At 42.5% G+C, this 16067-nt stretch overlaps 1 protein-coding gene across 1 annotated transcript in view; it reads right to left on the minus strand.

The window, feature by feature from the left end:
- Window positions 1–7503: 7503 nt before the first annotated feature.
- The window catches only part of PELI2 (pellino E3 ubiquitin protein ligase family member 2), a 195027-nt gene continuing 186463 nt past the window's right edge, over window positions 7504–16067 (minus strand). Inside the window, exon 7 of the mRNA XM_085626149.1 lies at window positions 7504–11056. Coding sequence (XP_085482275.1) covers window positions 10490–11056 — 567 coding nt within the window. The 3' untranslated portion in view covers window positions 7504–10489. The remainder of the gene's footprint in view (window positions 11057–16067) is intronic.

Genomic DNA, 16067 nt, shown 5'->3' on the forward strand with positions numbered 1-16067 from the left:
TAGCGTTCCAAGGACATTGTTTTTAAGAATGCTTGCTAGGTGTCTTTATATCTATGATACGTGGAGGTGTACTTAGAAGATCCAATTAGTGTGAGCTAACATGGTTTACACAAGCATTTGCTTTGTTTCAGAGATCTTCTGGAAGAGTAAATGGCAATTCTCTAAACTGAGATACATACAGCGGAAAAAGATAGAAGATCCGTCTGTACTAAGCATAAGTACTTGGTAAATATGAATTTCTCTGCATCTTGACTAATCAATCAAGACTCTTAGTTTTTTGTGATGCAGTACGAATAAACTCATTTTGTAATTCATATTAGGTAATGTACTCGCACGATCTTTACTCCCATTGGGATACTTGTGAAACAATATACGGTTGAACGACTACGATAAACAAACTTAAAGAATATATAAGGTAAAATTTATAGTATGCCCATAAAATAAAGAATTAATGTTACTATTGCCTGAAGATACTAGTCTCTCCTCTTGTTATCAAAACAGATCCCAGATGAAACGTAGGTGCAGAGTAGTTGACTCTGTCTGGACAAGAAGGATCGTGATTCATTGATTTTTTTTTTTTTTAAAACTGTGAGTCTGATATTTAAAAGAAATACGGTTTCATAAATAATTGCCCCAACTCACTAGTTAAGTGGGGATAGCCTGTTAGAGAATCCTTATGTCAAAACATCATTAATGGACCTCTTTATTTAGGCATCTTTAGAGTATTGTGAAATTTTTTTAAAAAAATGTTTTTAAATCTTACTCTGATAAACACTATTAGCATTTACAAGTGATGGAATGATAGAGTGTGTGTGCTGTATTTGTGTGAGAACAAGGGATGAGTTAGGGTCATCGAAGTATACCAAATACTGTTTGAGATAAAGCATTTGTGGAATCACTTATATTATTTTGTTGTACATTTGTTTCAGATTTTAATCTATTACAATTGGGATCTGCAACTAATCCTGAGGAAGGTGTTGGCTGTAAACTGTGGCCTACCGAAACGCGTCGATGCTCTCATATAAGGAAATCGTTCTAAATTTGTAATTACAATGGTTATGTGCCATATATATCGTGGTTGAATTATATTGTGGTCAGAACTGATTTGCTTGTTAGTCAACGATTTCCTTTTTCAGAGTAGGATTATTTGTCCTGTTCTCTTTTTTTCCCAATTTTACGTCTGTGTGTGTATATTGATGGCGATTCATTTCACTTCCTGTGTATCAATTTCAAGAAAGTTTTAACCTTTGTTTTAATATTTGGTATAGTGCTTACCTTTTTATGTATGTGTACAACATTTTTTGATTAATTTGAAATAAATTTGCTATTAAGTAATTGGTTTGCTTCGTTGATGCCATACCTCATCCTGTTTATGTGATTTCTGCATGTTTGAATGACGGTTAATATTCATAGGTCCAAGGGAGATCTTTCTTTTTGACTACGGTCTTGCCTGGCACCCCTCTCTCTTGGTTTGGGGTCCCTCTCTCTCTGTTTTTAAAATTTATGCTCATCATTAACACCAAACTTTTGGTTGTTCAGACAGAACTTAAATAACGCACTTGTGTTTCAAAATGTTGCCTCTGACACTCCAATAGAAGAAGGTTCTAAAAAAATATTCTTCGACCTAGTCAAAGACCTCCATTACAAAATATATTTTCCTCAATGTCGATTGTGAAGCTTCTTCTTGATGTCAGTCACTCGATATGTCAATGTTTTGATAACTTTTCATTATATTCGTTAGCTGACTCCAAACACTTACCAAACAACTGGTGGAAAAAAGAATCTAAAATGAGAGTCATGTGCTGGGCACCACGGCCTTTTGGTCAACTTTATAGTGCTTCATATCAACTTGGAATTAGTCAACACATTAAGTATAACAAACATTGGCATAGCCAATAGGTCTCGCTCTTGGGACCCTTATAAGTGTTTAGCCATGCTGCACATTATCAGACTACCTAGTGCATCACAAACGTAATACTGTGTGTACCTTGTAGATTGTAATTGCATTAATGTAGTGCTTACTATCTCTGAGGAGGCATCAAGACTTTACGCCAGGCAGCACGCTGCTCCGGAACCCAAGGTTAATGGCTAGTTTAGTGTTGTTCGTTACAGGGATTAGTCTTGAGCGCTCAAAGCAAACCATTCTATGCAGTCATTTCAGGTTTTTATGGTGGACTAAATTAACAGTGGTTGGGTCTGATCATTATATAAGCATAAGTTGTTGGCTCGCGTGCAGCCCCCTGCTGGCAAGGTTGGGTCTTACGGTGTTACAGACAGACAACCCCTGGATAGGTGAAAGAATGGCAGAGAGGGTGGATGGACAGGTGAAAGGATGGCAGAGCAAATGGATGGGTGGACAGATGAAAAGATGGCACAGTAAGGGGATGATGGATAAATGGGCAAAAGATGAGTGAACGGATGGTAACGTGGGTGGACAAATAGATGGCAGAGTGGATGAATGTATGATTGCTAGATGGGTAGATGGCAGAATACAATGATGGACGGTTGGCAGAGTGGATCGATCGATTTGATACACTGAATGCCTATGAATATCCTGTGAGGAGGTACAGGTTGCACCTGCAATCTGTGTAAGCCAGAAACATTGGTTTTAAATGACACAAGCAGTAGTGCAATCTGGCCCCTAAGTCACAAGTACTATATTAACAAAAACCTTGCACTGGTGCAAAAAAATGAGAGCAAACTAATTAACACAATGTTGCTACTTTTGTAATGCAAAGCAGTACAAACACATTTTTCAGACGTTTGTAATACTGAGAGGTATTTGTACCAGGATTGCTATGCATATGACAAACGTTATTGATTATAACTCACTTCACTTACCAAGCTTGCTTCACTGCCCATATTGTTTATGCGTGAGAATCCGCGAACTTAAATTGCTTCTGGTATGATTTTTTTTTGTAACATGGAGTGACCGTCGGTTGTGTGGGATTGGTTTTCCCACGGTCTTTTATTTATTTATTTTTCAAAAGCGACCCTTTTTGTTTGCAATATATTAAGCGCATGCCACTCTCAGAACACTTGCAGTTGTAAGACACATTTGGATTCTTTGATGTGTTGTCCCGGAGACATTGGTGGTCATTTCAAGCAATACACCAAAGATCCCCTTGCATTGTAGGTAGGACAAACCTTACATGCACTGCAGATATTGCCATCTGATATCCATGCAGGCATTGGTGCAACGGTGAATTGGTGAACCATTACCAGTCCATGACGTGTAATGCAAACAGGGTGTCGGTGCCACACAGTTATCATAGGGGAAAATATCCTAATTCAAGGGGTATCCATGAACAAGCAGATGAGCACGCAGAGCGGTTTGTGCAGTTTTCATGGGAAGTACACCCATACAGTAATCCACACATCCCAGCGTCCCCACTTCCAATGTCTATCTGGATTCCATATGGATGAATTGCAATGTAAACACTGACCATTTATGCAGCTCACCCAACAGATTAAATGATGTTCTCACGCCCAAGGATGTTGGTTTTCATTAAGCAGATCCTTTCTCATCATTCTATCTCCCTAAAATGGTTGAAAAGACGAGCCGGCTGCCACTGTAGTCAGGCCTGTAACTTGGAAGCCAAAAACTGATCTGATTAGCGGACATCCAACCCACTAAGCTATCTTATCAACAGCTTGGCTGGGTGAATGAATGCTTGGACGTATGAATACTTTTATCAATGCCAACACGCGTTCACCATGGATGCCCTGCAAACGCTTGAAAGACAACCCTCTAACTCGGTAGCATTATTTTATAGCTGTCTAGGTCGTGCAATAAAACAGATTTCAATTACGTGTTACACAAGCATTTCGAATGCAATAGGTCTCACATTTGTTGGACTTGGAGTGCTTGGCATTATAAATGCTAATGTGTTTTACCTATCCATGTTGCAGGGTGCAGTATCATATGTGGCCAAAAGAGGTACCATTTATAATGCCAATAACTGCAACTTTGCAGGGTGCAGTACCATATGGGACCGCTTTTGGCCACATATGGTACTGCACCCTGTAACATGGGTAAGCGAAACATATTAGCATTTATAATGGCATTTACTCCAAGTGCAACAAATGCGAGACCTATTGCTTTTTGAATGCTGGTCATTATAGTCCAGTGCATGTCGGGGGTTAACAGTCCTACATCTATGTTGGTGACTTGTCTCAGTTTTTAAGTGAGACTATATTCATATTTAACTCAATGAATATATGCAATTTATATGTTTCCAATATGTTCCTTTACAAGTAACACCACTAACTGTGCTATTATGACAACCAACAAGCATTCTCTATACATTGCTTTCTCCTCAATGATTTCCTTTTACGTTCAAGTGTTCTTTCCAGATAACTGTTATAAGCCAAACCCAGTGGCTTTGCAGTGCTAGATATCTATATGCCTCCGAATGCGTCTGGCAATTCTCAGCAAGTCGCATGGCACCCAAACTGCAGTCTCACGCAATTCTCTCAAACCATATGCCGCTCACACTCAGAACAAACCACTTCGCCCAGAGGTCTCTGTGAGTGGTCATAAACGTTCAACAAAGCAAGTGTAAATTACAGCTAGGTTTTATAGTCCACTTGCTGCTCCATCTACACCCACTCAAGTGTTCCCTTTCTGCTAATGTACTTCAACTACTGGCATGCCTCGTGGTGGTTTCTGCTGCCATTTTATTTAGGAAGCAGCAGCGCGAGCGCACCGCGAGTTGTGTGCCTATGACTACAATTATTTTTCTCGTTCGTGGCCACCGGCATCAGAGCAAGAGCTAGGAGGTTAGAGGGAATAAGATCCTGGGGTGTAGGGCATGTATTACAGTGGACGAGAAAGCGCTTATTAAGAGTTGCTTGGTATGGTGATACGGTGAAACAAAGTGGGGGAATGGAAGAGACAGATGATCCACAAAAAAGAGAATATGGTGAGGATGGCGGGTCCTTGGGCGAGAACAGCGCATCTCCGGAACTGCGTTTTCACTTTCAAACGAGCTCCTTTTCCCACGTGGTTACAATCCCTCTTCTCGACACTAAAACAGCATGTGTGCTCCCTCAGGCATGCAGTGGTTCAGTTTCCCTTAGTATATAGAATGATTTGGGTTTTATATACCTAGCTTTCCTCATTCTATAGCTTTTTAAAGAAACACCCTATAAACTGGTCAGATCTCAGATACAGATGTGTGAAGAGAGAGTTCATCCAGACCACCTGTTACAACTATCAAAGTGGAAAGCTGCAGCGTTCTATTTAATTAGGAGTGGCGTGCTGCAGTGCTTTATAAAAAGCGTCTGCCTGCTCAAAACCCCCCCCGAAAAACTAAAGCTTGTGCCCGCCATTGTTGCCAATTAGGAGCGGCTTGCAGCAGTGCTTTATAAAAGCGGGCACCTGCTGTGAAAGAAAGAAAAGCAATCATTGTTTGCATTGCGCCCGTGTTGTTCATATGAAATAGGTCGCGTGGTGAAATATTAAGCTTGGTGCCTGGGCGATAAGGAGCAGAGAGTTGAAAAGCGTTCTCATCAGACAATGGGGAGCAGACAGCAAAGAGTTGAAAAGCAGTCCCCTGCAGAAAAGAATGTACTGTCTGCAATAGGAAAAAGTCATTTAAGAAAATAGCGCTGACAGACTGTAAAAAAACCACACTGAGTAACACACGTATAAGGGCCAGTCCTCATGGGAGCTTACAAATGGGGAAATGCCGGTATTAAGGTGGGACTACTAAGCCTATTCACGAATCAAAAGCAACCATTTAGAAAGGACAATAACAGGAGCCAATTGAAAAGATGGGTGGAGCTTCAAGTCCATACCTCAATACAGCATGTCTCCAAGAGACAGCGTAAGCGCTGCCTAGGCGAGACCTAAAAAAGTTATAATGTAATACACTTCTTTTTCAAACCATAGATGGTGAAATAATGCACAGCATGCTAGCTGAAACTCCTGCTGCAAAACCACAGAAAGTCATCAGTTATGGTGAACTTCATGGCCTTAACCCTCATGCACTGCTCATGATCTCGTATGACCTCACAAACAACATCATTGATGATATCACACGCTTTGAACTATAAATCGGATGTGAGAGGTTGCGTTTTGGGTGGTAATCATGATACCCTATTACCATGTTTCTTTTAGGGATTATATATTTTTTACATCACAGAACATGAGAGAGTTACGTTAATTCCAAGGACTCATCTTCACAAATCTCTATTCTTTCTTTAAAGCTATTGATGCCCATTGGGAAACAGCATTGTTTTGCGATGTAGGCACCTACGGCTTTTGCAGTAGTTAATCCTAAAACCTCATAACGACTAACATGCTAGAACATTCCTAACATTTACCTCACTATATTTGGATAGAGTTGGGTACCTAATCTTTGTTGAGTGTTGACATCCGAGAGTATTTTCACAGATTATTAATCTAGGCTTATTATCAAGATGCATGAAGAACAAGCACTTAATCACATCATCCTCTAATGCAAGTGCACGTTACCAAACATGAATATAAATAGAAGATGGAGGCATCAGTTTGCAGTAATAATTATCAAATTAATTGGCACCTGTGTTGGCTGAACTAGATTAAGCAGAATACACATGCCTATTCAAATCTTCTATAAAGAAACAAACAGCTGCAGTGTTCTAAATCACTTCATACATGGCTAGTTGCTGCATTGCAGCGTGTTGGGTTAGGAAATATGTCGATCAACAGTTTACGTCTAAATCCTGCATGCATCATTTGGCATGGTTCTACAGCAATAGGAGACTTGACCACAAGTCGAAGTTTATGCAAATGTATCCCCATTTAACAAAAATAGGGTTAAACTCAATGAGCAAGTCATGATTTAGAAGAAGAAAAAGAAAAGAAAGAGGACAAACCCTCAGAAATGCACTTAAACAATGATGCACCTTCTGAACCACAACAATGTGGTACAAATGTATTGCACTGCCAAGGAAACCTGACCTTCTGCAGGATGCTAGGATAGGGAGAAAAGACTAGACAACGGAGAGAGAAAAGTCAAAACCAAAAAGACTTACAATGGCCACAATATGAGAAATCGTGAGAGGTCATAGGGGAAAGAGGAGATGAGCCAAAACAAGGTGAGTTGAGGAATGATCGGTACATATGGGGCAACCGTGGAAAGGGAGGCAAAAAGTGGACTGCAGAAGAAGTGAGTGTGTGGAAGAGAAGAACGTCAGAACACAGCAAGATGTATCGAAAGTAAACAAAGTAAAGATAAAGAATGAACAATCAAATACTCAAACAGCGAGACCACAATGACCGTAATGCACTGACAAATGGTTGCAAAGCAGTCGGTGAATTAACTATGAGACAGACTTGAAAGTAAAATACTGAAGTCAGTAGTCATCATAAAGACCGATTTCCAAGTTAGATGAAATGTTTGCCTTAATAAAATAAAATGTATGGTTCATATTCCAATGTATGGTTGTTCAACCAACTCACACAAAGAAACCCAAAAGAGAGGAATAGTACACAAATAAAGTACAAAAATGATCCAACTTTAAATACAATTTATTGAGTTTCATAATGCGCTGCATGCCACCCAGAGGCAACTTTGGAGCACTAAGTTTAATTAACAGTAAAATTAGTACAAGATTTTAGGTCAATGGAGGAAACTGCTAACTAATTAAACTTTCTAAAATAAACTTAATATGTCAAATCTGGCAAGGTCACTTTCAAAACAGAACAGGAGAAATGGCATGTGCACAATCACATGTACACGGTATTTAACAAATTATACAATTAACCAAATAAAATAAATTGCATATTGCACAATTCCTTACTGAGAAACAGCAGCTAAGTTTGGGACTAAACACAAATGTCAAAACCTCAAATGCTAAAAAGGATGTGGAGAAAAAGAATTTGATAGTCAACCCGTATCCGCCTATGGTACAATGCCCACTTTAGCAGGTGGTAATTTTGTCCTTGCTGCCGGCAGCTACAAGCAAGCACTTATTTTCTAGGAGTCGGGTACAGCAGTCACTAAGATAGGAATACAATTGTCACTCTTGTATGCGAAGCACATACACAGTATCTATTTTCTTTAAATGACAGCCTACCTGCAAAAATCACTACTGGTTTCAATGAGGTCTTCAGTGCCAGTGAGACTAATCAAGTTCCTCAGTCTGGGTTTTGGCTTTAGTTCCACTCTTCCTGCTGGCAATCATGCAATTCTTGAGCCATGCATCTGTAATTCATTTGACCTAACTTTGGAGCTTTCTACACATTTGTGAATATATTGCAAGTCCCAGTGGAAGCAACTTTGGGTTCCAACTACGGATTTGGGACACACCATAGATATAGTGTGTCCCCTCTATTGCCAATATAGCAATGGACTAGTCAGATTCTTGCTAATTACTTTGTATCACGGTCACAAATGAACAAGGACCAGCAACATGCATGTAGTGTTCCCGTACCAATGAGGGTACAGAAAACATTTAACCCGTAAAATTGCTTACGGCATTATAGATACTTCAGTAGGTAACTCCATCTTATTGCAATGAGAGTCCTTTCAACCCATTTCATGGGAAATGAGAGAATCTATATCTATGGGTTGGAAAGAAACACAATTCCTTTTCTGGCAGGAAAGGTGTGGTCAGCTTTAATTTCACGTAGGCAGCATTTACTGGTAAATGTAGATTTTATGACAATCCAACGCACAGGCAAAGTGAGATTGAAATCGGCTTCTTCACCTATAGAACAGTAAAGTTACTAAGTCAGACACAGCCCTTTCTAAGTAATGTGTGTGGGGCGGGCGCCAGAGAACGCAATTTAAAGCACTTAAGACTAATCTGAAGGTCTGCCCACTGACATCACTTCAACCTCGAATAGTGATCAATATCCTATCAAATGCAGGTTGTTGATTTTAAACGCCTTTCTGAAACTCCTTCCCAATCAATGTGGGAAAACAAGCAAAGGTGGATCAAAATCTAACACCTCACCTTTTATGGTGCATGAGGGTGACATTATGTCAGATGAGCACTGCGAGGATATTAATGTAATTCTTCTTATGAACAGTTTCCTCAAACAGCTTTTAAAATAGAAGCTGATCATCTGACCATTCCTGGTCAGTCCTTTATGAAAAAAGTCACAGTTAAGAACAATATCTTTGAAGCCATTAGCAATAGATTGGTGCATTTCACCGGAGTAGTCCAGCCAACATTTCTTTTCAAGCAGTCAAACAAACACATGACTGAATGTAATGCTCAACACTTAACTACCAAGAGGGGAGGCAGGTACAGCAAAGGAACTAGACCATAAGCTCCCCATCTTGAAATCTGGAGAGGTAAGACTTTATCATGACAAGCTACATCAGATCCAGGAGGAGCGGAGGCTTGCAATGTCCCTGAGTTTGGTATTTTGATTGGCATTCAAGCAAGCTTAGTGTGCATTCTGGCTTATTATATTCAGGCAATTTTTCAAGGGCCTTTCACAACTGGACTCTCCATGGATGATAGCCGGAACGTGTGGAGTGACCAATCTATTTTAAGTTGTAGGCCAAATGTGATGATTGAATTAAATGGGATGCAAACCAAGAAGAATTATGATAAAAGGAAGTTAACTGGTATATGATTCTTTCTAGAGGCATCTCCTGGTGTAGCCTTTAACAGCTAATCATTCTGTTATCACATAACAAAGATGTTTTCACAACCTTTGGGAATATCCCTGAAATCTATATTCTGCTTCAATCTTTCATTATTGATAGATGAATGTTTGCTTGATACATTGTATGATTCTGTAAGTTTCTGTTGTCTCAAGTAGTTTAATGGTGGACTTGTAATTTCTCTCAAGAATTCTTTGAAACAAAACTGTGTCCAATTTTGTTGTATGTTCTTTAACTTTTATGTTGTTTCTCAGTAAAGAAAGCATAACAGAGACTGATTTTAAAGTAAAATGGCCTTTTACTTCTCATAGTTAAGAAAACTGTAAGCACTGAAAATACCCTCAGTAGTATAGCTTTTAGATAATAAACAATGAGAAAATATTTAATCAAAAATATTAAAAAGAAACAGCACTTTCAAATACATTGACTGTATTAAAATAGACTTTATAAATATAGAACGATTTAAACAAACAGGCTTGAACAAATATGCCACTGCTTTGAAGTATGCAGCACAATTTAGCAGCCCAGTTTTCAAGTATTTGTCTCAATGAATGCAAGGTAATATAGCTATGCGAGTTAAGACTACAGTATTTGGACATTTGGGGAACCTGTAAGTCACAGGCTTATATAATGGAGGAACCGTTTTTCCTCGCTCTGTCATCAATACAATGAATGCCAGTATGTTGGGCAGTAGTAATACTTAATTAATTACATTGCTATAAAATGGAAAATCTGTCATAAGAAGCGCCATATAAAAATACAAGCCATTCATTATATCATTTATGCCCCCTCATAATAATGTTATAAAATTTAGTGTTGGCAAAAAATTCACAGTATTGACTTAGCAAAATGATGTTAGCTGTGTCTGAACAATGGCATCAGTCAACTGGTCCTTGAAAAATGAGTTTGACACAGCCTTCTTCTCCGGATAACTGTGTTGCACAGAAAGGACACGCAGCATGAAATGCATGAGTACCATAGGGCAAAGGAATCTGTGACCAGTACTTAGCAGACTTTTCAGAACACACATGCCCACATGGGCGGAAAGCATGAGTTGGAGGTCCGGCATCAACATATAATCCAGCCTCACATCCAAGCCAAAGAGGCACATAAGGGCCCACTGTCCTGCACATCGGGCACTCTCTTTCGTTAGATTCTGTGTCATTGGTATGACCCCAATTGTGATAACCATGTACATGACCACAAGCGAGGTAGGCCCAGGGTTGTTTCTCTTCTAGCACCTCTTTATAGTTAATGCTTGGAAAAGCTAAGGTGTTCAATCCAACAGGGCACTGTGGTCTGGCAGCATTAATTTCTTGTCGGAGTGCTTCAATGTGTTTTAGAGTTGGTGTGTGAAACAATCCATCTGCTGTTCTCCACAGAAGTGTGGCACCACAAAGATCAATTAGAGATCCATCCTGTAGGACATTGGTTTCATTCTCCACCTGTGTAAACATAATGAAAGCTTTGTTAAAATGAGACTGTAAAAAGTGGAAACTAAAATCAGTAAATGTTTGGCATCTCTTGAAAATGTAAATAATGGAATTTTTAAATTGTGTAGTTGACATTCAGAAAGAGGAATGGGAGTAAACAACACAACTAATATTGTTTTTAGATGTATATTTATATGCTTTATTGTACAGGGGACAAAATACGTTGACTGATTTGCATCACTGTTGTTGATAAAATACAAGGACTGATTTTTAAATGAAACCAAGATGCTGTATTTGATATGAAGAACTATTAAACAAAATACCCTTTGAAGAATAACTTCTCATTGTCTTTTAAACAACTTCTTTATGGACATTATGTTTTATACTTCAAGGAACCTGTTCAATTGTGAGCAGCGAAAAGATTTGTGGAATATGGTACATTTTCGGTTTTCTGCCTGAATAACTGATGTGATGACCTGTTTGCTGCTGGACTGCATTATAGGTTTTGCACGTTGTATAAAAAAGTTTATGCTACAAGATGCATTTTGTGAAATGGTCAATGTTTTGCATCTAGGACTGGCTTGCCGACCTCCAGTAACATACATTCTCCAATGTATTATTTATTTTAAAACAATAGTTTTAGAGTAGCCAAAGGTACTGACAAATACAGTAGGGTTTGAGTGAACATATTGACATTTATGCAATGAAACTGCTAGAAAATTCATTTTCCTATGTCTTATTTGCCTTTTATTACAAGTCTACATTCACGTCAATCACTAATTGTTTATTTCATTGAACAGCAGTGGATGAGAATTATATTCAGTGTCTATATTTTAATTCTGTAGTGTTTGATCTGAATTTTTGGCTCACAAATCAACTTCTGGGTGCTTCGTAGCTCAGTATCGGATGGATATGTCTTACTGTATCCAATTTGCACAGTGCACAAGATGGGGTGGCTTTCCTGACTAGGTTTATGGAGCAGTATCAGATGTGCATTTTCTGGGACTGTATCAAATGGGCGTTTCATGACAGTATTGAATAAACATTTCATGGCTTACTATCAAGTGAGCATGGCAAAATGTAAAATGAAAATGTCATGCACAGTATTAAATAGATATTTCACTGCAGAGTAATAATCTGATGTTTCATAATAGTATTAAAGAACAAGTTACTTACCTTCGGTAATGATATATCTGTAAGAAACATAAGTTAGTTATAGAATCCTTACCTTTGAATTACCCCCAGGCGTCAGACTGGATAACGGAAAGTTGTTCATCAGCAGTACCCCTGCGCATCGAAAGGTGGCGTCGGTCGACATCGTGGTCGCCAGGATGCCGTTGCAGTAGCCACTTAGACGCCACCCTAGGGCGCAGACGTCAGTTCTGTACACAACTTTCCACGCCAAAAGCACAGAGCCATGCAAGACACTGACCACTGGGGCACAAAACTAGGGCCCTGAAAGGAAATCCTTAAACCTAGTAGACAGTTCAGAGAACTGGGAGGATGGGTGGGGCGGTAAGGAATCTATAACTAACCTAGATTTCTTACAGATACAGGTAAGTAACTTGTTAATCTGAAAGAAACAGTTAGTTATAGATTCCTTACCTTAGAATAGATACCCCAGCAATACCAACCCCGGAGGTGGGTCTGCGAACCAAGTTCACACCAGAAAGTCCTGGAGAACAGAACAGCCAAAGAAGCAATCTCTCCAGACTTGGCTGTCCAGGCAGTAGTGTCTTGTGAACATGTGCAGCGATGCCCACATACCTGCCTGACCGATGTCGTTAAGGGGGACTTCACGTCCCAAAGCCGTGGTAGCTGCTGTCGCCCTGGTGCAATGGGTGCGTAACCCCACTGGCGGCTCCTTTGCCAAGGAATAACAAGCTTTGATGCACAAAAGGACCCATCCAGAAATGGTCTGTTTGTGCACAGCCCGACCCTTTTTAGCGCCCACGTAGCCAACAAAGGGCTGGTAATCCACCCGGAATTGTTTTGTGTGATCCTTTGGATCCAGACGGTGGAGCCGCTCTTCTTCTTTGGAAGGAGGCGGAAAAAAGGTGGGCAAAGTGATGGTCTGTCCAATATGGAAAGGAGTAACCACCTTGGGAAGGAAGGAAGGAAGGACGAGTTCTAAGGACAACCTTGTCCAGATGAACAGTCAGAAAAGGAGGTTTAGAAGAAAGAGCTCACTCTCCCTGCGCACAGAGGTGTAAGGCAGTTTTCAAAGACAGAAGCCTGAGAGGACAGTTATGTAGCGGCTCAAAGGGAGCGCTCATAAGGTAAGTAAGAACCAAGTTCAAGTCCCACTGAGGCATTACGAATGGAACAGGAGGAAAAAGATGAGTAATTCCCTTAAGAAAGCGATTTACAACAGGGGACTTGAAAAGAGAAGGCTGATCAGGAAGCCTAAGAAAGGCTGAAATGGCCGAGAGGTAGCCCTTAAGAATGCCCAGAGTAGAGCCCTGCTGGTCCAAAGAAAGAAGGAACAAGAGAACCTGAGCTAGCGTCAACATTTTGAACTTCTCCTTCCGGAGGAAGCGGTTGACGTTCCTGAGATCCAACATAGGATGCAGGCCTTTGTCCTTCTTGGGCACCAGAAAGTAGTGGGAATAGCAACCACGACCTACTTCTTGGACAGGAACTTGCTCGATGGCTCCCTTGGCTAAGAGTGCCGAAACTTCCTGATGGAGAATTGCCAGATGATCCGCAGACATGTGATGGTACTGAGACTGAGGTGGCATGGATGGAGAGGTAGTCTCGAAGGGGAGGGAGTAGCCCCTTCGGACTATTTGCAAAACCCACCTATTCCGACGTGATGGTGCGCCAGTGGGGGAGGTGATGGCGAATCCTGCCGCCCACTGGCGATTGGTGGCCCTGAAAGGTCAGACTAGGAGGGTTTGGAGGCTGCGGCAGGGGGGGGCTGTGGTTGATTGGCTAACCCGCTGGCAACCAGAATCATGGCAGTGGTTCCCACGTCCCCGGCTGAACAGCTTGCGCTGGCCTGTGGCTTTGGGTGGAACATCCCCTGAAATACCAGTCGACCTCAACCAGGAATAGCGTTGAAGGGCTACCGATGTGTAAATCGTCCTGCCTAGTGAGTTGGTGGTATCCAGCCCACAGTGGATGGTAAACTTTGCTGCGTCTCTCCCTACGGCAACTGCACGGGAGAGTACGGCCCATGCCTCCACCGGGCACTGGGGCAGCACTTGCGCCACCGTGTCCAACACAGCGTGGGTGTAACGGCCCAACAGACATGCAGTGTTTACCGACCGCAGTCCCAAGCAAGAAGAAGAAAACCTCTTCTTCCCAAGATGGTCCAGCTTTTTGGATTCCCTCTCAGGTGGTGCGTTAGGGAATGCGCCTTTGGAGGTGGAGGCTTGGATCACCAAGTTCTCAGGGGTGGGGTGTTAGGAGAGGAAAGTGGGGTCGCCCGGGGCTGGGCGGTGGCGTCGGGCAATCATGCTATCCACAGAAGCCCCTGTGTTGGGCTTGGACCAGGTGCCCTAAAGGATGTCAGTGAGGGCTTCATTAAACGGTAGCAGGGGCCCCAAAGAGCTCGCTGCCAGTTGAAGCACCTCTGTCAGGAAGTTAGTCCTGACTGCCACCGTAGGTCGCTCGAGGTGGAGAGCCTCAGCCGCCCTAGGCAACACCACGGCGTAAGACGCTCCCTCCTCCGTAGCCACGGAAGGAGGAGACAACATGCCAAGGGCTGGTGAGGTATCCAGACCACAGGCTTCCCCCAGTTCGTCTCTCCAGTCCGGTTCATAGCCCAACTTGTCATTTAAAGGGTCTCCAGACCCGACCCAGTCCTCCTCAGCTTTCTCTGGCTGCCAATCTGGTCTAAAGGAGCCATGGTAGAGAAGGGCGCCAGATCTGGCATCGTCCGGATCCGTGTCTACGTCGAGGTGGAGGCCGGGGTCAACGTCGGGTGGGGACACAGCTGGCGCCAGCTCAGATATGGTGCAGGGGGAGGTGTAACCAGGTCGACCAGCGCCTATCTGGATCCAGGACTGGATCCAAGGCGACCCTACGACGCCGGGGCAGAAGCTGCCGGCATCGAAGGCCCAGGCCCCCAGCCAAATCCGCAGGCCCCGAAGGCGTGCCGGCGGAGTTGGGCTGCCTAATGAGGACATGCATCTCTTCGTAAAATTGGCGAAGCTAGGCAGGGGTCGCTCCGGGTCCCGGGAAGGGAGGGAAACTCTGAGTCGACCCTTCGGGATTCGCACGCGTAGCGGAACCACCCGCATCCCTCGTCACGCCGGCTGACTGGGAGAAGTCAAAGAGCGACGATGCTTCTTCGACTTCTTCTTATGCTTCGACTTACCTGAGGAGTGCGAAGACTTGGAAGAAGACTAGTGGTGGTGGCTCCGCAACCGGTCCCTTGACCTCCCACACGACTGGGACCTCGAACGTCATGGAGCAGACTGCCGGGCCTCAAGAAGATTACGGGACCACTCCCGCAAAGACTTCGGATTCATGGTCCAGTAGTCGGAGCACGACTTGGGATCGTGGTCGCGCTCCAGGCAAAACAGGCAAACGCGGTGTGGATCCGTCACCGACATCAGACTGCTACAGGAACTGCAGGTCTTGAAATCGGGCATCCCTCATGCACCAGGTGTCGATAGACTCAGCAAAATCGGTATCGACAAAAGTCGAGAAAAAGTAAGTCAAAAAGTGACTGGAGGTACCGCTCTCTCCGGATCTGCACTGGCTGGCGCGGAAAAACAAAGAACCGACGTCAGCGTGCGAGGGCGGCGTCTAAGTAGCTACCGCATCGTTATCCCGGCGACCACGATGCCAACGACGAACGCGGAGCCGACCGATGCCACCTTTCGACGCACAGGGGTACTGCGGATGAAAAACTTTCCGGATCCAGTCGGACGCCTGGGGGTAATTATAAGGTAAGGAATTTATAACTAACTTTCTATCAGATTTGATATTTAATAACTATTCCTTGTAGGCACTACGGTGGTGGACACAGGTTCCTTTTGAAGGCTCAGCATTATGGTTCAATATTACTATC

Source organism: Triturus cristatus, chromosome 9 (assembly GCF_964204655.1).
Source record: "Triturus cristatus chromosome 9, aTriCri1.1, whole genome shotgun sequence".
NCBI classification, from domain to species: Eukaryota; Metazoa; Chordata; class Amphibia; order Caudata; family Salamandridae; genus Triturus; species Triturus cristatus.